Source organism: Hevea brasiliensis, chromosome 7, assembly GCF_030052815.1.
Source record: "Hevea brasiliensis isolate MT/VB/25A 57/8 chromosome 7, ASM3005281v1, whole genome shotgun sequence".
Classification (NCBI taxonomy): Eukaryota; Viridiplantae; Streptophyta; class Magnoliopsida; order Malpighiales; family Euphorbiaceae; genus Hevea; species Hevea brasiliensis.
In genome coordinates, this window is record NC_079499.1 from 99,338,536 (window position 1) to 99,362,032 (window position 23,497).

The following is a 23,497-nucleotide window of genomic DNA, read 5'->3' on the forward strand; positions in this document are numbered from 1 at the left end:
TTTGCTGTTATTTACTCCTCAATCATTCAAATTCAGGTAAAATTGTGAAGAGCTAATTCACAAAGAATAGCTAATAATCCACCTCTACCAAGAAAATAATAAGATCATAAATAACTGTATAAGTAACTACATCCTGACCAACTGAAATTTTGTATAAGCCTTTTTGGTCCAACTGAAAAAACAAATATTTGTATCACAATGCATTTTTCAGACTATCTATCCATCTGCTTTTGAAAACGTTGATCATAAAATCATAAACAGCTTAAAAACAGGGATTAATGTGCGCAGGACAGGAGGATCAAGACCTTCCACGATTTTTACAGGTCGAAGCCAAGCCCGACAAAAACCAGGGCCCTGCCTGACAAGTTTTTAAGTGCCCCATGCGAGCCTGTAAAATTGCATTAGTAGCTTTGCCTTTATTTGTCTCAGGCCCCAATTTTCTTCTGAATATTTACTTTAAAAAAATAGTTCTCTGTTTTTCACTTTTTATGAAAATTTTAGTTTGTACTTTTCATAGAAAATAAGAGAAAACGTAAAAAAATGTGTTAACCTATAAATAATAAAAAAATAATTTTTTAATTATAATAAATAAATTATTGTAAATTATATTTAAAAAACTCATTTTATTTTTAAATTCTTAACATTTTTTATTTATTTATTTTATAATAATATTATTTTCATCATTGTAAATAAATATTTTTTTAAAATAATGATTAATTTTAGTTATAAAAAAAATTATAATATAATTTTAATTTAATTATAAAAATGTCATTATTTTTCATATGAAAAAGAGTTAAAACATTGAATTTACAATTAAGAACCAAAATTTTGAGTGCTGAACCTGGAATCTTCATTAGTTTAGATATATGCAAATATAACATTTGGGAATAATGAAATTGCAAGAAAAGGATAGATTACCAAATTTCTGGAATCTTTAATGGAAAAGAACAATCAAGCAGAAACCAGGGGATGCCCTATTCTTTTCTGTCACAACTTGCAATTAACCAATTAGTTTCCCAGTTGCATCACTATGGTATGGGAGTTATGCAGCCTACCAAATTCCTGACAATATATAAAATTAACTAACCCTTGATCAAGAAGCAACAACTACCGACAACAATACCAGCATCCTAATTCCTATGCCAACACGCTAGGGCTATTCAATTCAATCACCTCACCCCACCATGAGTCAAGATTTGTGTGAAGCACTTACTCTATAACCGAACCACATGAATGAATTAAGTAACACATAGACATCGGCTCATATGTTTGGCTGGTATCCCAATTCCCAATCCCACCTTGAATGTATAAGGACTACCAAATCCTGTTACCTAAAAAGTGGAAGCTGCAGTTGTAGTACTTGCATAATCTTTGCTTTGTTCTGTCTTTTATCGGGTCCATTTCTTTTCTTTAGCTTACTTGGAAAAAAGTGTATGACAAGATTTGTCAAATAAAAAAAGGAAAAATGAAATTGTATGAGAAGCCCCTTCGGCTAGACTACGATTTGGTTTGGGCCGTGAATGAGACTGAGACTGGGATTAGCTAGAGTCAAAGTTAAGGACTAGATTAGTCAACAATTTTGATTATTGAACTGGATTGAGACTGGTCGAGGGGGCTGTTACAGTTTTGCCCCTAATTAACTAGAATCAGCTGATTTGAACCAACAATTCGGTTCGATTTCAGCTCAGATTTAAAAAAAAAGAAAAGTTTTTAATAATAAATGAGTTGGCCAATGGCAACGTCCAATTTGTCATAACACAAAAGGGGACTCAACATAATCTAAGACAGATTCATAATATGTAATGCAAAGACAAAAATATATTATTTAATTAAAACTAATTTATATATACCAATTAAAACTAATTTTGAAGCCCCTTCGGCTAGACTACGATTTGGTTCGGGTCGTGAATGAGACTGAGACTGGGATTAGCTAGAGTCAAAGTTAAGACTAGAATAGTCAACAATTTTGATTATTGAACTGGATTGAGACTGGTCGAGAGGGCTGTTACAGTTTTTCATCTCATTAACTATAATCATCTGATTTGAACCAACAATTCGGTTCGATTTCAACTCAGATTAAAAAAAAATTAAATAATAAATGAGTTGGCCAACGGCATATGATAAATTCACATTTAGGAGTGGCCAGAATTAGTAGAGAAAAAAAAAATTCTCTTTAATTTTTATAAATAAATTAAATTTCAATTCTCCGTGTCCACAACTTGATTAAATTTTATTTTATCAATTAGAATATTTGTATACCTTAAATTTATAGTTTTTTTTTTTACTTTTTGTAAGTTTATTATTAATTTATTAATTAACAAATATGAAAAATAAATTGTATATATATATATATATTCTCTTATAATATTAAAAAAAAAAAGAAAATTTACATTTAGAAAACTTGTAAAGAATTTTCAAAATCTTCATGATAATGAAATTTGCAGATTTTTTTTTAAAAAAAAAAAGCATGACTGACCAAAGGGCAGTTTAATTAAAGAAGGGACACTTGTACTAAACCATACTCAGTAAAAAAAAGGAATGATAGAGACAATGGAAAAAGGATTAAAGAAAAATCAGTTAAACGCACTCCTCTAACTGAACTGACATTGGTGTGGTTGGTGGTTGAATTTCAGCATTAAGATCTTTACGTTATCTTAACAAGCTCCAACGTCATTAAAGGGATTAGTTCACCCACTTGTTCATACGCCCCCATTACCTTCTCTTAGTGTCCTTTTTTTTCACTAGTTAATGCTTTCCAATTGTTTATCCAGACAGAACTAACTCATGCTCAAGTCAAAAATTATATTTAACAATAATGACTTCAAGTCAGAAAGGATTGTTTTCAGGGAAAAACATGGTGAAAATATGTCAATTGGAGAAACTTTATATATTTTTTGTCAAAATATTTCAAAGTCAATATTAGTGTTGAGAATGTGTTCTTTGATGGGTAATCAATAACTAATTTGATATATTTTTAAGATGAACTATTGAGTTATTAATTAAGTTAATTGTAAAAAGTTTTAATTTTACCAACAAGTCTTTTTAATTTTTATTTTTTTTTTAATTTTATCATTAAAATGACTCTAATTAAATTAGATTAATTTTTAACTACATTTGAAGTACTAAAAAATAATACTTTCTTATATATAAAAAAATTAATTATCTTTAATTTAAAAAGAATAAGATTCATATTTTTTAAAAAGCAATATATATATATACACGGTGTACCTAATAATCTGTATCTTTTATAATTATTTTTTTATTAACAAAAATAAAAGAAGTTTAATTTGTAAACAAATGATAGTATAATTAAAAAAATAAAATTCAAAGTTTTTTAATGATCATTAAAATTTTAATTAAGATAAAATATTAAAAAAAACTTAAATAGAGTAATAATTGACTAACAATTAACAAAAAAAAAAAGGCAATATGAGAATGAAAGAGGGAACATGGTAAACAAGGGCGGGCAGGCACATAGGTAATTGAAGTTGACCAAGATTGATTCCTAATGTGTGAAAGATGAGGCACATGGACATGGGAAGCAAACCCATGTTGGCTCAATCCTACAAAACAAATTTGAGAATAGACAAAATGATATATAATGCAGTAATGATGTTGGCCTAAACAACTTAATTTGGGTCAGCTAAAGCCAACTGCTTGTCTCATATAACACTTCCTTTCCTCTGTTGTTTTACTCTTTAATTACTCATCCTCCCAAGTCCCAAGCTTTAAGGATTTGGTCTTTTTTTTTTTTGGGTTTTGGTGATTAGGTCATAACATTTGCAAAATTTAACCTATATTGATGAAACTAGCTTTTTAATTTTGGTCCTACAGAAGCACATCATTATTAGGTATGATGATTTGAGGAAAAAAAATTTAATGACTGTGTTACTGTGGGTAATTATTGAAGATTGAAAAAGAGGAACAAAATTAAACATAACATGTGTTGGAAAGTTGAATTATTGGAGGTCTCATTAAAAGGACTCAATATTGTGGACCATATTAATGTTAATGAGCCTGCACCTCCAATTTCATGTGACCTTTGCTTTCTTAAATGCTTCTACTTTTATTTCTTTGACTTCAACTTTAATGCTCTTTTATTTATTTATAATTGAAATTTAAACTTGTTAATGATTTAGAATTATAACATTATCTAAATAATTAATTCACTTGAAATAAAACACATTTATTGATAATATTATTCTTAATTATTTTTTATTTATATTTATCTCACCATCAATGTATCATTGATATATTTACGATTATCTTATTATATAATTGGGTGTTATTTTAGGTTCGATGATAAGTCACTTTTTATAAAATTACGTTATATAGAGAACATCAACTAGTTACTTTAAGCTTCAAACCTAAGAGAATTATGACCGTCGTGTTCACATAGCTCTCAATTTTGCAATTCCAAAAAAAAGAAGAGATTATTTCCTTTAATTTCTTAATTATCTTATCATATTTTAGATATATTTTAATTCACTTGAATTCAATGAGTGAAAATTAATTACCCCATTTATCTTATTTCAATAGCTTTTTAAAGTTTTTTTTTATAAAAATTAACAAATTAATTAGATAGTATTATTTTTATTAAAATAAAGTAATTAACTAAAGTACTCTTATAATATTATTAGAATATAAAAAAATATTAAAAAGAGATAAATATATTAAAAATAATAATAGACAATGATAAAATGGGATAGGAGGAGTATTTTTTCATCTCATTTCAAATGCTTTTTGAGATTTTCATATCAAAATTAAAAAAAATTATTAGATAATATTATTTTTATAAAATAAATTAATAATAAACTAAAACACTATTGTAATTAATTAAGAAATATATTAATAATTAGAATTTAAAATTTCAATTTGATTGGATGGAGAAATTCGTGAATGTTAAATAGATAATTGAAAATTTTATTTAAAAATTTTATTTTTAAAAATTTTTATTTTTCAAAATTATAAGCCACAAAATTACAAAAGAACCGTCAAACTCCCGCCTTCGTAGTTCTGACAGGCAGCACCGTACGACAGAGGAAGGCCTCCTCTTACCCTTTTACGTAATACCCAAAACACCCTCATTTCCCTAGGATATTTACATCCCGTACCCACGTGTTCGTTATGTCCATTCTTCTTTTCAAGCGCTCGTCGCGGCGAAAATCGCGACCCTGAAGATTAACGGCCATGATTTTATCACCATATGATTGCTTTTTCTTTCCTTGAAAAAAGAAAAAAAAAATTTTGAGTTAATATAATACACATAACAATGGAAGAGCCGAAGAGTAACAGAAAGCTGTATAAATATAGCAGAGATTCCAATCACCCTCAAGCTGGTTTTATCTCTCTCTCTCTCTCTCTGGTCAAGAAAAACCAACTTCTAAAGATATACCATTCTTGCAACCTCTTCTTAATCCCTTATTTCTCTCTCTCTGAATTTATCTGGCTTTTTTTATCCTTTTCCTCTCTTGGTTACTCTCTGTTCAAGAAAAACTTGTTAAAAAACTATGTAGGAAGTTGGATACCCAGGTTTCTTTGTTTCTGGGTATTTGATACAATTTTCAATCAAGGAGCTTTCTTTCTTTGATAAAGGTTGAAGATACCAGACACCCAGAACTTTTTAACGAATGGCTATGGAAGGTAAGCTGCTTTTTTCTAGTTTTTGGTTGGTTTGGTTGCAGATAAAAGGAAGGGAAAAGAAAACTGGAGAAATTTTGTATTTTTCCCTCTTTCTGTATCTTTCCTTTTTCTTCTTGCTTGCCTACGGCTCAGCTGTAGTCATAAAAGAAAAAAAAATCATCTGTTTCTATTAGCTAGCAAAGAAGAGGTCATGGTGGTTTTCTTTTCTATCACTAAAATGAATTGTTGTTTACAGAAGGAGAATCCCAGGAAATCCCAGAAATGGAAATGCATAATGATGAAAAGAAGAGGGACTTCATCCTTGATGACCCCTCACCAAGGGGTGTATTAGAAATTCCTATTTTAAGTCCTGACTCTGATCACAGCGGTAGCAGCAGCAGCTCGAATTCTACCGAGAAATTAGTCCCTGAAAGAGAGGCGACTCGAGAGGGTAATTTGTCACAATGGAAGAACTTACTTGACTCGTTTAAGAAGAAATCGATGAGGAGGTTTTCAGTGATTCCATCGTTTACCAACTATGATATTATTGCTAAGAGCAGTTTGAAAAGGAAATTGACTAGAATGCAGAATTCCCCAGGTGTGGTGATTGATTGGGAGGGCATGCCAATTCCTAAACCATCCTGGAGAAATTTTGATTATGCAGAACTTGAGGCTGCAACTGATAAATTCAGTTCTGGTGAGAAATTCTCTTAAAACTTGTTTCCTTTTTTAATAATATTTTCTGGATTTCTGTATATAAAGGTAGAAGAAATCATCTTTTTTTTTTTTTTAATTTTCTGCTTATGGGCAAATAGCTCTGTTCTAATGCATGTTGATTTCTACATCTCCAACCTTATTACGTTCTAATTCACCTGGTTTTTGAATTTCATCCAATTACAATTTTAATCTGAAAGATTTTATTCTAGCGGCTTATAGACACAGAGAGAGAAGGGCAGAAGGGTTGGGGTGGGGTGTGTGTGTTGTGGTTTGGAATATCAATTGATATCATTCATTTTCATAGCTTAATACCTTGTCTCATTAAAGTTGCGATTACACGTTTGAAATTTCGAAAGTCAGAACATCCAAACATTAGCAGCGGTCAATGCCGCCTGCAAAGGGAAGGAGGCTATGTTGACTAATTTTATTTTTGAGGAATTAGGAGAGTGATGGTGGGACCAAACTTATTAACTACTGTGCCTGCCAAGAAGAACCTGGTTTTTATTCATAAATTTCAGCAGCTATCCACTTCAAGGTCTTGGGCTTGCTGATTATAATAATATTGGGGTGGTTTGATAGTGTTCATCCAGAGCAATTTCATAGAGGGAGTTAAGAATTTGAACTCGTAATGTCCTCTATTATTAGGCAAGCATTCGACTACTAATCAATCAGCAGAATGGCCAAGGTAGTTAGTCATAGATGAATATTTATATTAGCTGACATATTTTTTCCTAGTTTTGTATGTTGCTGTTAGGCCTATTACTTAGCTAGTCTAATTTTGTGAGTTTAAAGTTTCAAATCTTGATAGCAAAGTTCCATATTCTTTATAATAATGTTTTGATACCTTAATTTAATATCGTTGCCCTCTCAAATGATATGTTGGTACAACGTACATAACTAATTGCTGCATTAGAAAACTAGACTTCATGTCTGATTTAATGGGCTACTGCCAAACTTTTAGGATTGATAATCAATTTTGACTTCTAATCATCATGGCTTATTGGTAACTCATATAGTACTGAGAATAAGTTAATATAACATATGCAGCCTGACTTTTATTTATACTGCAATGAGCTGAACAGATAATTTCATGTTTCGCTGCAAAAAAAAAGATGTACTTTTTATTATACTGCTTGCTGTTCTTTACTGTTTTTATTTGGTCATGTTTCTAATTATACATCAAAAATTTGTAGAGAACTTGATTGGGAAAGGGGGCCATGCAAAAGTGTACAGGGGGTGTTTATCTGATGGTCAAGTTGTAGCTGTGAAGAAGCTAGTCAAGACTGAAAAGGAACAAGAGGATAGAATTGGCGATTTTTTATCTGAGCTTGGGATTATTGCACACATAAACCACCCCAATGCTGCTAAATTGCTTGGTTTCAGCATCGATGGTGGTTTGCATCTTGTCCTTGAATTTTTACCCCATGGCAGCCTTGCTTCTGTTCTCCATGGTGCTTTATCTTACTCCAATTTTTATTTCTCTTTGACTAAATATATATATTAATTCTGTTGCAACCAATAGAATTTGAGTTGTGCCTGTATAATTACCAGTCCATGTCTCTAGTTGTAAGTCATAAGTATCATCTAGTTTCTTCTAATGATCACATAGTTGACATTTTTATTTCACAAATGATCAAGACATTAAATGTTTCAGGTGGAGGAGATTGTCTAGAATGGAAGAAAAGGTTTAAGGTAGCTGTAGGAATAGCAGAAGGATTGAAGTATCTCCATCATGATTGCCAAAGACGCATTATCCACAGAGACATCAAAGCCTCCAACATATTGCTTGGTGAAGATTATGAAGCTCAGGTCAGTTTTCAATTCAAAGAATATTAATTAAATGTCATCTTCATTTATGTTTGAGTTTGTTTTCAAATGACCATATATAAGCTCTCAATTTTGTTTATGCTAGCAGATTTCTGATTTTGGATTGGCAAAGTGGCTTCCAGAAAATTGGGTTCACCATGTTGTCTTTCCTATTGAGGGCACATTCGGGTTAGGCTTGCAGCTTCATTAATTTGTCATTATCATTTTTATTTTCTAAACATTCTTCTTGATTAGGACTTGTGGAACTTATAATGGGTTTCAGATATTTGGCTCCAGAATATTTTATGCATGGGATAGTCAATGAGAAGACTGATGTATTTGCTTATGGGGTTTTATTACTAGAGATAATAACAGGTCGTCATGCAGTTGACTCGAGTAGACAAAGCCTTGCAATGTGGGTAAGATCTGCTTTTGCTAAGCCTATTGTTTCTATCTATTAGTATACATCCATTGTTGTTCACGGAGATCTTAAGTCCTTTTCTGCAACTTTCATCAAGCAAAGGCTTCATATTTTTGCTCTTAATTTTATGGGCAGGGGACAGATTAATTGGTTAGCTCTTGGGTTTAATTCTAGGCTTTATTGTCAAAGCCATTTCTTCATGAAAACATTGACAAACTCTGCTCTTTCTATTTTTGTACAGGCAAAACCACTTTTACAGGAAAACAATGCTAAAGATGTAGTTGATCCACGACTCGGGGATGATTATGATCCTATCGAAATGAAGCATGCCATGTTAACAGCTTCAGAGTGCATTAACCACCTACCATCAATGCGTCCACACATGAACCGGGTATGAAATTTTTTCTCCCATCAATTGATTTTCCATTAATAAGAGGCAGAATTCATAGCTAAAAGTAATTTTTGAAAAGTTCAGGTTGTGCAGCTGCTGAGGGGTGAGGAAACACCTATGGAATTGAAGCAAGAGACTAATGCTGGAAGGGCTGTGATTTTAGATGGTTGTGACATACAAGATTATACTTGCACCACCTACCTCAATGACCTCAATCGCCACATGCAACTTGTGATGGAGTAGTGTTTTGTTTGAATACACATAGGAGGAGCCATTGCTGTTTCTGCTGCTTTAGTTTTCCTGTGTGTAGACATGGGGAAAAAATGTTTAAAATGCCATTTTCTGCGTCAACAATTTTCTCCTTCTAGTGTCTTTCCACAGGATTTTCCCCCAAAGGGTTGTTTGACACAAAAATCATAGAGAACAGTAATGAAGAACAATCACATTACACATGTAATTAAAAATTAAATCTCGAGCAAGAAAATGAAAACACACTTTTACATACCATTAATCTGCATGCAGGTGCAATATGCTCAAGAATTCTGTTTCCTTTCAGCTGTACTTTTCTTATTTTGCTTATTGCAACAGCAACGTTATCACTTGGTTGGCATCCAAAGTGATTGTCTAACCATAAGTATGAACGATAAAACTCACTAAAGGAGATAAATCCAAATGGTTGGGAGTCTTAAATTTGTTGAAGCTGTTCTGGAGCTATCAACAATGGAGGAAAAGGATGTCCCCCACAAGAAATGGGTTTTAATAGGCAGATTGTCTCCAACAATTAAATACGCTGCCAGATTAAATGTGCCTGCCTCTTTCTACAGCTCAGTCTCTAGATACAATGGCTCTTTCCGCTCAAGGCTTCCTGGGCCCCATCCCCATTCAGTAAGCCCATCCCTATGGCCCAACTCAATAGAGTCCGAGCTTCCCTTTACAGATACCTTTGTCCGAGTCCTCTCACCATGCCGCCACGTGAGCCTCTAGGAAGATAACCTTCAATTCCAGAGGCATCAGGCCGAGAAACCCATTCTCTCCCTATTACTAATCTGAGCGTATGGGTACCACGTGATCTAGGACTATAAGTCAATATGGGCTTATCACATATGATCTCAGCCACCTTTTTACTGGTTATTATCGGCTTGCGGTCAGGATCTACTTTAAATTTATGGATTATGACCGTCAGGTCTATCCCTGAAATATCTTGCGGCTTCCAAGCGAGAAGTAGTAATTCGTTTTTGAAGGAAAGAAGCAATGTCATCACTAATTTGCTTGATTCTCTCTTTTCCTAACTAGACTCGCTTGCCATCTTTCAATCAGATTTCGTCTATGCAGTTCAAAAAACCAGATTTCGTCTATGACCTCCGTCCATTTCTTTGGGCATCGTCATAGACTGACAATGTCTATCGAGCATCTTGTGGCTAAATATGCTGCAAGAGCAGCGTTTTGATGCCCTCGGACAACTACTATCCCTCATTCAGTAGGAATCTTCACTGTGAGATACCTAACCCATGTACAAGCACCAATATCACATGAACTAGTCTTCCTATAACAGGATTATAAGCCAAAGATGCAAGAATCATGTAAACTTCTTGACAAAAACTCCATAATGTCTAAACTCTACCCCGAGGTTAGAAGCCCCTTCAACTTGTATGGGATTATTTACCAACCCTACTAATAGTGCACGTACTGGTCTTAGGATGCTTTTCATTGGATATCTATGCTTCCATTGATTTGTCACTAAAAGAATCTCATGAAGTTAGCGAAAGAATCAACGCTTTCAACATATACATGCATTAGACAAAATTCTGTAATCAACTCTTTAAGAATGGTAAATTGGAGAATAATCTAAACCTTTCCGCATGAAAATGGATGCCCCCACGCTCAGCACACATTTCAGACAAGTTAGTTGCAAAATCTGGTATCCCGTTGTAATCACAACTTTAACCATTTAAACCAAATGGGAAAAAAAGTAAAAACCTGTCTTTCTTGCCTGCTCCTGCCAAGGTTAATTAAGAGGGTACATTAAGGTAAAAAAGTCAGCAATTTTTGTCAGCTTGGAAGATCCATCGACTGGGCCTGTTGCCACATGTTAGCTGCATTTCTACAGTCAAAACTTCTTTTGTCAATAAGATTGATGAGGCCACATAAAAAAGTCAGTTGTTTGCGGCAGTAAAGTCATTGGAGTCGCCATGGATGAAGTGGAGCCAGAAGAATCAGTTCCACCGAAGTTGTTGGCAGATTGAATGTGGTGGATGAGGTTGTGATGATAGAGTGCTGTTGTGTTTTCAAAAGGAATACCGCAAGGGATAGCAGAATCTGGAGGCATAGAAGCAAAATTGATATTATTGCTGCTACCCCGAGGTTGCTGTTCATGGTTCAGTGTTGGTTTCTGCTCTACTTCAAGTGAGAGCTTTAACCGCTTTGCTGCCCCACCAATAGGAAGAGCACTCTTCATGATTGCTGCCACATCATATCGGCTCATCTCGAAATTGGTCACTGCATTCATACCTCGAAACTTTATGGCTGCTATATCATATGCCTCAGCTGCTTCCTCTTCTGTAGCTGTCATCAGTTTAAAAAGTGAATTATTGATTCATGGTTCCTCTTAGAATCTTCATAATTAATTGCGCGCAAATTAATGATTAGTTGAATTGTTGTTATATATTGCCATATGACTTCATATGAATCAAAACCAATTAGAAATGGAGATATTTTGAAACTCCATTAGTTCTATTAGGCAAGAGAAATCATATCCTTACCAAACGTGCCAAGGTATAGGTCTTTGTTTCCAGCAACACGACCTATTCTTGCTTGCCAACGACCCTGTTGATGATGCCTGCAAATTTTTCATCGCATATGTATAAACATCACCGCTCATATATGCAGCAAAGTTTCGATTGAAAGAAGTTAAATAAAGAATCCAAAAAACAAAATACAAACCTTGTTACTCCTCTGTATACAGAGGCTCCCCTTGAAAACCCACTACTCTTCCTATCAGTTTCGAAAGGAAGTTCAGTTGATGAATGGAGAAAATTTTAATAGAGGAAAAATGAAGAGTTGGGTTTGGGCATATATACCTCCTCAGCGAGGCAATGAATTCTTGTTTGGAAACATATTTCATCTCCTCCAATTCTTTGGTATAATTTGCAACCTGGGAAAGACGGATGCTCCCTTGCTTAGTACAAACAACGTTGTTTCTCATGCAGATACATAAAACAAAGATCAAATATTGATTAAACTATCAAAGAAATTAAATATTACAGGGAAGTTGGTGGTTGCAGTGTGACCCCAATATTTCAGTGCTGCCAAATCATAAGCTCTAGCTGCCTTTTCTTCCCTATCATATCCACCTATATCAATTATACAAAATCTTCAATCAGATTCCTCCTTACATTCTTCAAAGATTAAATCAAGAAACAAAGCACAGGAAAACAGCTTACCTAAGTATACTGTAGAACATATTCGAAACATTAAGTGACAGCCAGAATCCACACAATCCCACGTTTCATGCAAAAAAGCGAAAGAAAGAAAAAAAATTCAGTAGGAGAAGGAAAGTGGTCATCACTCTAAATTTAGCTAAGCTAAAAAGAAAATAAGAGGAAGAAGCATGTGATTTGCAAGCGATAGTCTAGAGGATCCCCATTAATTTCGACATGCAGGACAAAAGTTTTATTAGTTAATTTACTACTATTATTATGAACATTTATTATTATTATTATTATTATTATTATTATTATTATTATTATTATTAGTATACAGTTACAATATCAAAAACTTCAACCCTTGTAGTCTCTAACATAGATTCTTCGGAAGACGCTAAGGGAATGACTACCGAATGTGAAAGGAGCAGCAGTTTTAGGCCATACTGGCAGCACCATTGTCAGCAAGTTTCGGCAATAATAGTGGTCTGTGGCACTTTTTTATTAAAAAGAGATGGCGAAAATTTGATCATTGAGTTGAGTGTAGGTGCACTGGTCAAACCTAGACAGGCTCTGCAAATGGCTGAAAGAAAAGGAAATGAAAAAAAAAAAGTAAAAGCAAAAGCCACGGCTGAGAGAAGATATCAGAGTTTAATTGATGTCTGTAACGTCTCAGGCATGGTGGGGGTGTGGAAGTGCTCAGTGGGTCGCGTCAAACAAAACCTTGCAGTTGAGACGAGGGACCCAGGTGAAATGAGAGAAGAAAGAATGAAGCCAAATATGAACAAAATGGCGGCACAGCTGATCAAATCAATCACATAATTGAAGGGAAAAAAATAAAATTGAAATTAAAAAAGCAACAGTACAAAAATTTTTAAGTACATTTCTGTACATCTATATACCACCATCAGTCTATCGACCATCAATCATCACAAAAGACTCTGGACAAAAAAAAAAATCATAAAAGACTGAATATTAATATCAGAAACAATAAGCGAAAGGCGTTCTGCTGCAAACCCCTTCACCACCACTACCAGATCCCTTCCCTATTAGTTAATGCCCTTGAAGCATGCAAGTATCTTTTCAGTGTTACAGAACACCACCTTTTTAACACAAAATTACAAAAAACATGAATTTCCAATTTAAATATCATTTTGATAGAAAGAAAGTAAAGATAGGACCTTGACGCCCCTTTCTAGCCTGACCCTCTCTCCTACAGCTGTTATCCCACAGATGCGCTTCATATCTACCTGTCCATCTGTGTCTGCATCAAGTTAATGCAAAAAAAATTTTATTGAGAAGATTAGTATTTAGTCTTGTGACTGATTTTTACACATTGATGTATACTTTTAATATATCTATTACAAATTAAACCAAGTCTATATTTACCAAGAAAATCATAATTAAAAGCCCTACCCAATTATATTCATTTGGGAATATTGATTAAAATTTTAAAAGCCAATTAATTAACTTCCAGAAACACATGAAATTAATGGATTAACAAAGCAAGACCAACCCAGAAACGGAAAATGAAAAACAGGGATTTAGAGAAGTCATGACTAAACAGTAAAAGTGGTGTACCGAGTGACTCCTCTGTAAATTGAAGTTCGCTGGCCAAAAGTTTCAGCAATCTTTTTAGGGCAGTCAGATTCAGCTGGAACAATAGCCTTCTCTGCGGAACTCTGATTGCTAATCCCAAGTGACAGCGCATTATTTCCGCCAGTGCAATTAGAGAACCCCAGCTCGTTTCCACTAGATTCAATCGAGTGACCCACAAACTCACCGCCACCAATCTGAGTCCGGGCCATTGACGCCGAGTCATCAACCTCCGACCCCGAGTTCGTTGAAAATGATTGGAACCCAGCAATCGCCTTGAGATCTTGTTGGTCGTTGAAGTAAGCAGCAGAGCCGTGGTCATAGATGTGTGTCAGAGATGAGTCCTGGGTCTCTGTTTGGCTATTGTCCGAGTATCGAACAATTGATGATGAATCCCCGAGAAAGTCCTCGAGTTTTGGTGCTTGTGGGTGGTGGGCTTCTGGGTCTATAAAGCTTGTGAGAATGGAAGCCTCCGCCATTGTTGTTACTCCTTGGGCTTCCTTGGAACTTCCCCAACCTGTAACCAAGTGATAAGCGGGTTAATCCGACGACTCGGGAAAAGTTTTGTGATTAAGTTAGAAAGACAAAAAGAATCTTTGTGCAGATACTGATGAAATGCTCCACAGAAATAGAACTCGGATTTGAAGCTTAGATTTATAATTCCATGGACAGCAAATCTTTTGAACAGTGCTAATGCAACTGTATTTGGATGGGGACACGGATAAGATAACTCACACGAATCGAATACGAGTCCATACTTTCCTTCCCATTCCCTTCCTTTTCTTAGCAAACTAGACAGATAAAGGAAAACTGGGACTCGCTGTTTTTTTGTGAGTTTTTGAGTCGGTTAAATACACATATCTGGTGCAAGTGTGAGCTTCAACTAGTAACAGATAATAGGCAACTAAGAACCATGAGCTTTATCAAAATATCTGAATATTTTCCAGTAGTTTCTCGGATACCAAACAGAAGTTATAGCCTTTTTCAGTAGAGGAAAAAAAAAAAAGGGAAAAAATCAATAAAGAGAGGAGTGGGGATGAAGAAAAGAAGAAAACAAAGGAATGGAGTAAGTTATTACCGTTAGCATAGAAGTTATCCATCAAGTAGTGTGGAGAGGCAGTGGAGGAGCCCTCGTATATGAACTGAGATTCAGATGACCTCAAAATTTCCATTGGAGAGAGTGAAAAGGAAAGCCAGTTAGTAGCTGGTGCCATTATTTCCTTTACCCTTTTTTCGACTTAAATATAAAAAACGATAACCCTGTAGAACCAAACAAAGCCCAACATTAATCTCAGGAAACAAACAAATAAAAACGAAACCACCACCCCCCAAGCCTCAAGAGCACCCCAACAAACTTTACCTTAATCCGTTACTTAAAAACTCCACATTCCAAATAAGAAAGAGCTACAACGATTATCACGACGCCAAGCACAAAAAAAAAAAAAAAAAAAAAAGGGAAAACAAGGATTAAGTTTCCAAAGATTAAAGAGCTAAGTTCTACAAATACAATGCATGGAAACCGATCTAGGATTTTGTGCTGAAAAGGAAGCTCGAAAGCTATTCGATAGAATGACCTACTAGCGAAAGCGAAGAAAGAGAGAATCTGATTCAGAGATGAAGAAGAAACTGTAAGTCCTTATGCACAGAACAGAAAGAGAGAGTCAACTGAATCAGCAGTCTGTGTAGGTTATACTATATATAAGGGTGTAGCTAAGCGGCTTCAGCGGCCAACCGGCGTAAAACGAGAGTTTTTTTTTTTAATTTTTGAAAAATAAAATTTAAATAAATGAGAAGAAATGAGAAATAATATTTTAAAAAAAAAAAAAAAAAAAACAGAATAGAGGCAGCGGAGAAGAAAATTGGTCTGAAACAGCGTCGCGAAAGATCCGCGGGCTGGCGGAAATTGGAGAATTTTTTTAGGGTTCTCTTCCCATTCTGCACTTTTTAAATTCGATTTGACGAAAATGACCTTGCCGTTTTAGTCTTCCTTTTTAATTTATTTTTGTCTTGTTAGCTGAATTTCACACACTTGTCCTCCATGCAGCTTTCCACTTTTCATATAATTGGATGGTAGTGGGTCGGATCTTGGTACTATCCATATCCATATTCAAATTCAAATTTATGTATTTTGTTAAGGTTTCACATCACATGTCAAAAATGGCACATTACTGTATAATAATTCATATAAAATATCCATTTTACTATCCCCTCCTTAAATTTTAAAGTTTAATCGGAAGCCCTTTAAAAAATTTCTAGTATAAGTTTAAAATGTTTATATTTATTTACTGATCAAATTAAATAAAAAATTTAAAAGTTATTTTTTTATCAAATTAAAATAAAAATTTAATGTCTATATATTTTGAATTCTCTATTTAATAATAAAAAATAAATTATAAGACTACTTAAATTATAAGTAAAATATATTAAAATACACCTAAATTTAAATATTTTATTTATTGTTGGTTTCTTGAATTTAAATATAAGACAATTTATGTTCATCTTTGATCTCCCTATATCTCAATATTGTGTCTAAGAAAATAATAAATATGTAAATTTTTTTATAAAGGGTAGTACATAATTTTAACTCATCAATATTTGACTTATATTTTTTTAGTTATTTAAAAATAATTACTTAATTTTTTGACTTTATAAATTAATTTTAAATAATATTAATATTAAAATATATTTATTATTATAATTTTTATTTTAAATAATTAAAAAAATAATATATCACTTTAATTTAGTTTTGAAATTAAATTTTTATAATAAAATTACAATAAATACAAATAAATTTATCATTATACCAGTTCACTAATCAATTCACACAAATTTAAATTAGTCATTGCAATGCACATGCTTAAGTGTTTCATATTGGATACGGACAAATTATTTCATTCATCGATTCTTCGGCTCTTGGCCGCCACCCACCATCTTCCGCGCACAGCATAATCATTAATTAGTCCACAGCCTCCAGGCGTTAGAGTAAATGATGTGTCGAAATAAAATTTGATTGTTTGTGCGGATGATAGAACTCCATTGAAACGAAGTCAAAGAACGAGGCAGTGGCTTAGAGCGATGAAGATATGGTGAGAAAGAAAGTGCGAGACCAGAGAGCGAGAATACGGGAAACAGTGAGCCCGATCATCGGCCTCTTTTTCCTCTGTTAAATTCAACCAATAAGCCCTGCCTGCCTGCCTGCCTGCTTTTAAGGTTTTGTTAGTGTAAAGCTTCCACTTCTAGACCAGCAACCCCTACTCTCTCCTATTGTAAATTTTTTTAGCCGTCCAATGTTCACCGTTTTGTTTTTACTTCATTATTTTCTCTTTTTTATCTTCTTTTCTAGTTAATTTCCTCCTTCGAGGTGCAGATATTTATAAAAACTATTAAAAATTTAACCTTTCTCGTTAAACCTCCCTCTCAAAAAAGTCTTAAAACTCCGTTTATTTTAAAAACAATCACTCTATTTATTTTTTATTTTTTAAAAAATAATTTATATATAAAAATATTTTTTAAAAAATATATTTTTTATTTAATTATAATATTAAATTAATAATATATTTACATCATACATATATAATTATTTTTATAATTTAATAAAATTATTAAAATTAAAAAAATACTTATTTTTTTAAAATAACTTATTTTTTATTTGATTATAAAAATATTTTTTATTAATTATTTTCTTAAATATTTTATTTTTTTTTAAATATTATCTATAAAACAAATGAAAACTACAAATTATTCTACTTTAATTTTTATGTGTTAAAAATTCTCATAAAAATCCTTTTTCTTTATTTTTATTTCCTAAAAATCTTTCTAGCCGAATTTAGATAATTTTTCTAACGGAGCTACTAATGTCGTGAGTCCAATTAGATTTTATAATTAGAATATATATATATATTTATTTATTTATAATTATATATCTTACTAGAGTTACATAATAATAATAATAATAATAATTATTATTATTATTATTGATTCTCTTGTGTAAAATACATTTATAATTATTTTTAAATTATATTTATTTATAATATGAATAATAAGAAAATATTTTGATCCATAAAAAATTTACAATGTATAAAATTTACATATAATAATTGAATTATTCCGCAATGAGTCAGCAGATTGGGATTGGAATGCTTTTATCATATGCGTGTTGGATTTTTGGATTTGGCAATCAATAAAGTAAAATTTAAAATTAAAAAAAAAATGAAAATTAGAAGAGGATGAAAATGGACATACACGTACAGGCGTGTGATTTGCTAGCAATTCGGTGCCTTAATTAGCTGAAGTCACTCCTTATGTTCTAAAGCAATCAATTTCTCTTTTTTTATTTATTTATAAAAAAATATTATTTTAATATTTTTATTTTAATTAAATTAATATTTAATTATCTTAAAAATATATTAATTAATTTTAAAATTTTTATTTAATTTACTCTTTAATTATATCTTAATTATTTTAAACTTAATTAAATTTCATTCGATTTTTATTATTTATAATATTAAATTAATAATATATATTTTTATTATATATAAATATTTTTATATTTTAATAAAATTATTAAAATTAAAAAATAATTTATTTTTTATTTAATTAAAAATATTTTCTATTTATTTATTTTTTTTAATATCTCAAACACCGAAAGAAATAAAAATATTTTTTGAGAAAATATTTTTTATAAGTTAAATGGAGTCTCAATAATAAATAAAATAAAAATATAAAAATAAAAAGAGATAAATAAGTACATATAAAATTTTTTTATGAGAGAAAACTCTTATGTGTTTATAATTATTTAAAAATAATTAATATATATTTTAAAATAAAATTATTAAATAATTATTTTTATTAAAATAAATAAATTAAATAATATTTATTTATCTTTTTGCCATTTGCTTATCTTTTGACGTTTATGGGTTCGCAGAGAAGAGGATAAATGGGACCCAGCTGATTTTGTGTGGGGACGACGTGGTCTCTGCGTGTGCTATTTTAGTGGTGAAAGTGAAAACTTGCTTCCACCTTCGTTTTCCTCTCTTAATTTCCTTTTGCCAAATTAATATTCGATTTTTTTTTTCAAAAATAGTAATAAAACGTACATAATATATAATTAAATAGAAATAGAAATATATCCACTTAATTAATTAATACTTAAATTATATGCATGTATATTATATCTTGTCACAATATACATATACTTATCTTCTATAATTTTTTTATCCTTTTTTTTTAAAAAGAATTATCAATGCTTATCCATTGCTGTATGAATGAAGCTGCAGCTTTGTTGAGTTGATGATGTTTTGCACCTTTAACTGCATGTGACATCACATGTGATCATAGTCTACCCATACACATGGAATATGACTTCTATTACAAAATTATACCTACATTTTTTTAAAATTTTTTATAAATAAAATATTAAATTCAATAGATTACATTGTCTATGTTAACGACTCTATATCATCAAATTATTTATATATTAATTTATAAATTATATTTAATTATATATAAAAATTTGAATAAAATTAAAAAAAAAAAAGGGTGAGAAAGAAATGAGTGCCTGAGAGTGGATCCGAATCATCGATCTTATCTTTGGCTTCATCTTCTTTTAAAAACTTTTTTTTTTTTTAATATGATTGAGGTCCAAAAGACTCGTGCAAACAATCACTGCTTTTGACCTTTGACCGAAAGGCACGTGCAAAGCATCTTTTTCCTATTCAAAATTCCCCTCCTCGGTGATTTCGTTTTCGGTGGCGCACGTGCATTCTCTGTCCCCGACATATATTTACATAATAATAATAATAATGTTTTCCAATGTTTCCCCTTTCTTTCTTTCTTTTCTCTTCTTGATTATCACTTCATTCCCTTCTCTCTATTTTTTGTCCTTTATTTATATTTATTTAAAATTTTTATAATTAATTATTAAAATAGTTGCTATAATGTTTTATAAATGGATTTTAATTCATCAATATAGAAATTATTTTTAAGTGAGATTTTTAATTTGAATTTATTGAGATTTTAAAAAAAATTTATACATTTTTAATTATATATTTTTAAATATAATTAGATAAATTTAAATGAGTTCATTTTATTTACTTGCTATTTCCAATTTTCGATTGTAATTATAATTTTTAGACATAAAGCACTTTTTAAGAAGAGCATAATATATAATAAATTTTATAAGAGAATAAAATAGTAAAATTTAAAATTTTAATTTTATATTGTTAATGATTAGAGATGACAACGAATCGATATTTATAAATACTCACTTGATCAAATACAATGAATTTAGATAATATATAATTTGGTTTAGATAATATATAATTGAGTTTGAAATAAATTCTAATTTTACGAATAATAGTTTTAATTTTGTAAGTTGGGCATCAATGACTCAAATTCGTTTTTATAAATTATTAATTAAATAAAAAATATATTTTTCTAATAATATTTATAAATTTTTACATAAATAAAAATTAAAAATAATTATATGAAAACTCATTTGAATTCTTTTTTTTAAATAATCTATTGCAAATCAGCCTTACAAGATTTTAAAATGGAAGATATAAGAGTGACATATTATGTGACAAGATTTGAAATATTGCTTGATAGATCATAAGGATTATAATGATTTTCTCAAAATATATAGATGGTTAAATAACAATAAATTAATAACAATTAAGGTAATTGAAGTACAAGTACAGCTACTGGGTTTGAAATTTTTATTAAATCTCTAGACATTTTGTTTAGCATATGCTTTGATCTTAAGTTTCAAAATTTTTTTTTTTAATTATTGATAAACTAGTAATCTTAGTCTACGTTAATATTAATATTATACTATGCTATACATATTATTATACTATGCTATACATATTGTATTCTGAATTTTCTGCAGGCATATGCTTGGATCTTAAGTTTCAAACCACATTGTTGAAAATTCAAACTCCCTTTACTTTTGGACTCTTAATTCTATAATATAATCCAAAATGATATTAAACTAATATGTCCTAATTAACATGAAACCTGTGTTATATATATATATATACACTTTTGATTTGTCATCTAATTTAATTAAATTTGATATGAAGCTATAAATTTTTTGAGATTTTTCTTACATAAATTTAGCTTATCATGGAACCAAGATACATAATATATGGTGGAACCTATCTATTAAATAGATGAATCATATATATTTGTGTTTTAAATTTATGATAGATTTAAACAATTTAATCTAGTTAAGTTTGATATAAAGTTATAAATTTTGAGATTTTTCTTATATAGATTTAGCTTATCATGAAACCAAGATGCATAATATATGATAGGATCCATCTACTAAATATATAAATCTTATATATTTGTGTATTGAATTTATGATAGATCGAGTCTAAACATATCAATCTAGTTAAGATTGATATGAAGCTATAAAATTTGGGATTTTTCTTATATAAACTTAACTTATCACAGAATTAAGATATAGTGGGACCCATCTATTAAATATATGAGTTCTATATATTTATATCTTTAGTTTATGATAGATCGGGTCTAAATAATTTAATTTAGTTAAGTTTGATATGAAGCTATAAATTTTGAGATTTTTCTTACATAGACTTTAGCTTATATGGAACCAAGATACATAATATATGATAAAATTCATCTATTAAATAGATAAATTTTATATATTTATTCTTAAATTTATGATAAATTAGATTTAAACAAGAATTTTTCGTAAATTTTGATGTGTGTAAATTTTCCCACTCGCATGGTGATGAAAAAAAAATTCCAACCACGAGGTGTAAAATAAGCCCAGTACCGAGTTTTGACCCATGAAAATGAGTGTAAGAAAGACGTTTACATGTATTGGGCTTTTGTTTCGTTATGAAAAAGGCCGCCCAAACGAGCCTCAAGCTGCTTAGGGAAAAACAGTGGAGGTGCGGGGAATCGAACCCCGTGCCTCTCGCATGCGAAGCGAGCGCTCTACCATATGAGCTACACCCCCCATGTGCTCAACATTTGTCTTCTCATATACATATTACCTGAATATGTAAGTATCGAATGTACCTACCCTAAAATATCGTATTGAATAATTATTTTTATATTTAGTTTAAGTTTAAATATTACATATCATTTCATAAAAACAAATATATTTTGAAATATATAATAATTAATATATATAATGAATATTTTTAAATTAAATATAAATAACGAGTTGAATTACTCTTTTATATTTCTTTAAATTTTTTACATTAGAGTTTTAATTAATTATATAAAAATATAAAAAAATATTCTTATATTTTTAAATATTATAATTAGCTTTCATTTTAATTTTAACTTTGATTAATTATATGAAATTTAAAATATTACTTTTATATTGTTTTAATTAGTTTAACTTTAATTTTTTATTTTTAATTAAAATTATATAAAAATATAAAAATAATATTTTTATTATTATAATTATAATTTCAAATTTTTAACTTTAATTAAAATTACATTAAAATACAAAATATTATTTTAAAATTTTTATTTAATGAATAATATGAAAATATAAAAATTAAAACATCCCAATAAGTATATAAATAAAAATGAGTATTTAATATTTTACACTATAATCATTTTTATTTATGTGTTTTGATTCTTTAAATAAGAAATGAAAATGGTAATTCCTTTTGCAATGACCTGAATTTCTAAAATATAAATTTTATATTTTTATATAGTATTCAAATATTATTTTAATATTATTTAACTAAATTATAAATTTTGTAATACTTTTATTTATATATTTTTAATTTTATTTCTAAACATATTTTATAAAATTATTTAATAGTCTAATGTTAATTTAAATGATTAGTTTTAAATATTAGTGTTAAATCAATTAACAAAATATATTATTATATTTTTATTAACATTGGTCGTAAGATTTGATTTAATTATTAGTAATATGATTATTCTCATTACTATCAATATTATTTATTATATTTTCTTTATTATTTTAATTATACATATATTTATATTTTAGGACCCAATTGAAAGTTATTTTGGACTTCATTGAAAAATCATGAAAAGTTTAAGGACCAAAAATTTAATTAAAAGTTAAAAAAAATAGCTGCTTTTTCTCTCTCTTTTTCTCCATTCCACATTTTCCCTCTCCCTCTCTTTCCTTTGAAAAAAATAGCTGCTTTCTCTCTCTCTCTCTCTCTCTCTCTCTCTCTCTCTCTCCATCCCACATTTTCCCTCTCCTTCTCGTCCCTCTCTTCGCCCTCCTCCCACCCCCCCCTCCCACCCCCCCCTCCCCCTTTCTTTTTGTAGCTGCTGGCGAGGAGTCCCACCATGCTAGGCGACGCTACCAAGCCACTAACAGGTATGAGCGGCGCCAACAATTGCGCAAATGGAGGAATTTCCTCCTCTAACGTGCGCACAGGGGCAGCAACTTCCAAGCGCTATTCCGCTTTCATTCGACTTCCGATTAAGGCGATTCTGGTGGCGTTGAAAAGTTTTATTCTGATAGTTTTCTTTTGATACAAATTTTATAACATT

At 30.5% G+C, this 23,497-nt stretch overlaps 2 protein-coding genes and 1 non-coding gene across 7 annotated transcripts; 1 reads left to right on the forward strand and 2 right to left on the reverse strand.

Annotated features, from left to right (window-relative positions):
• The first annotated feature begins 5,278 nt into the window (after positions 1-5,278).
• LOC110651642 (receptor-like cytosolic serine/threonine-protein kinase RBK1) lies at positions 5,279-9,472 on the forward strand. Its single transcript, XM_021807029.2, has 8 exons — positions 5,279-5,643; positions 5,879-6,319; positions 7,533-7,790; positions 7,994-8,148; positions 8,255-8,334; positions 8,429-8,564; positions 8,808-8,957; positions 9,042-9,472. The coding sequence occupies exons 1-8, from the start codon at positions 5,631-5,633 to the stop codon at positions 9,198-9,200; spliced, it is 1,392 nt and encodes a 463-aa protein (XP_021662721.2). The 5' UTR covers positions 5,279-5,630; the 3' UTR covers positions 9,201-9,472.
• Positions 9,473-10,322: 850 nt separating this feature from the next.
• LOC110651641 (AP2-like ethylene-responsive transcription factor AIL6) lies at positions 10,323-15,639 on the reverse strand. 5 transcript variants are annotated; one of them, XR_009150110.1, is made up of 10 exons: positions 15,051-15,319; positions 13,958-14,489; positions 13,558-13,640; positions 12,398-12,406; positions 12,219-12,307; positions 12,035-12,108; positions 11,898-11,948; positions 11,717-11,793; positions 10,935-11,519; positions 10,323-10,458 (listed from the first exon to the last, which is right to left on the reverse strand). XR_009150110.1 is itself a non-coding variant. In XM_021807025.2 (10 exons), the coding sequence occupies exons 2-10, from the start codon at positions 15,184-15,186 to the stop codon at positions 11,080-11,082; spliced, it is 1,491 nt and encodes a 496-aa protein (XP_021662717.2). In that variant the 5' UTR covers positions 15,187-15,232; positions 15,551-15,639; the 3' UTR covers positions 10,821-11,079. The 5 variants fall into 5 exon arrangements, 4 of the variants coding, with proteins under 4 accessions (XP_021662717.2, XP_021662716.2, XP_021662718.2 ...); XM_021807025.2 differs by lacking the exon at positions 10,323-10,458 and adding an exon at positions 15,551-15,639 and having other exon boundaries at positions 10,821-11,519; positions 15,051-15,232; XM_021807024.2 differs by lacking the exon at positions 10,323-10,458 and adding an exon at positions 15,333-15,392 and having other exon boundaries at positions 10,821-11,519; positions 15,051-15,232.
• Positions 15,640-21,889: 6,250 nt separating this feature from the next.
• Positions 21,890-21,962, reverse strand: TRNAA-CGC (transfer RNA alanine (anticodon CGC)). Its single transcript has one exon. It is a non-coding gene; the product is annotated as a tRNA-Ala (tRNA).
• Positions 21,963-23,497: the final 1,535 nt, after the last annotated feature.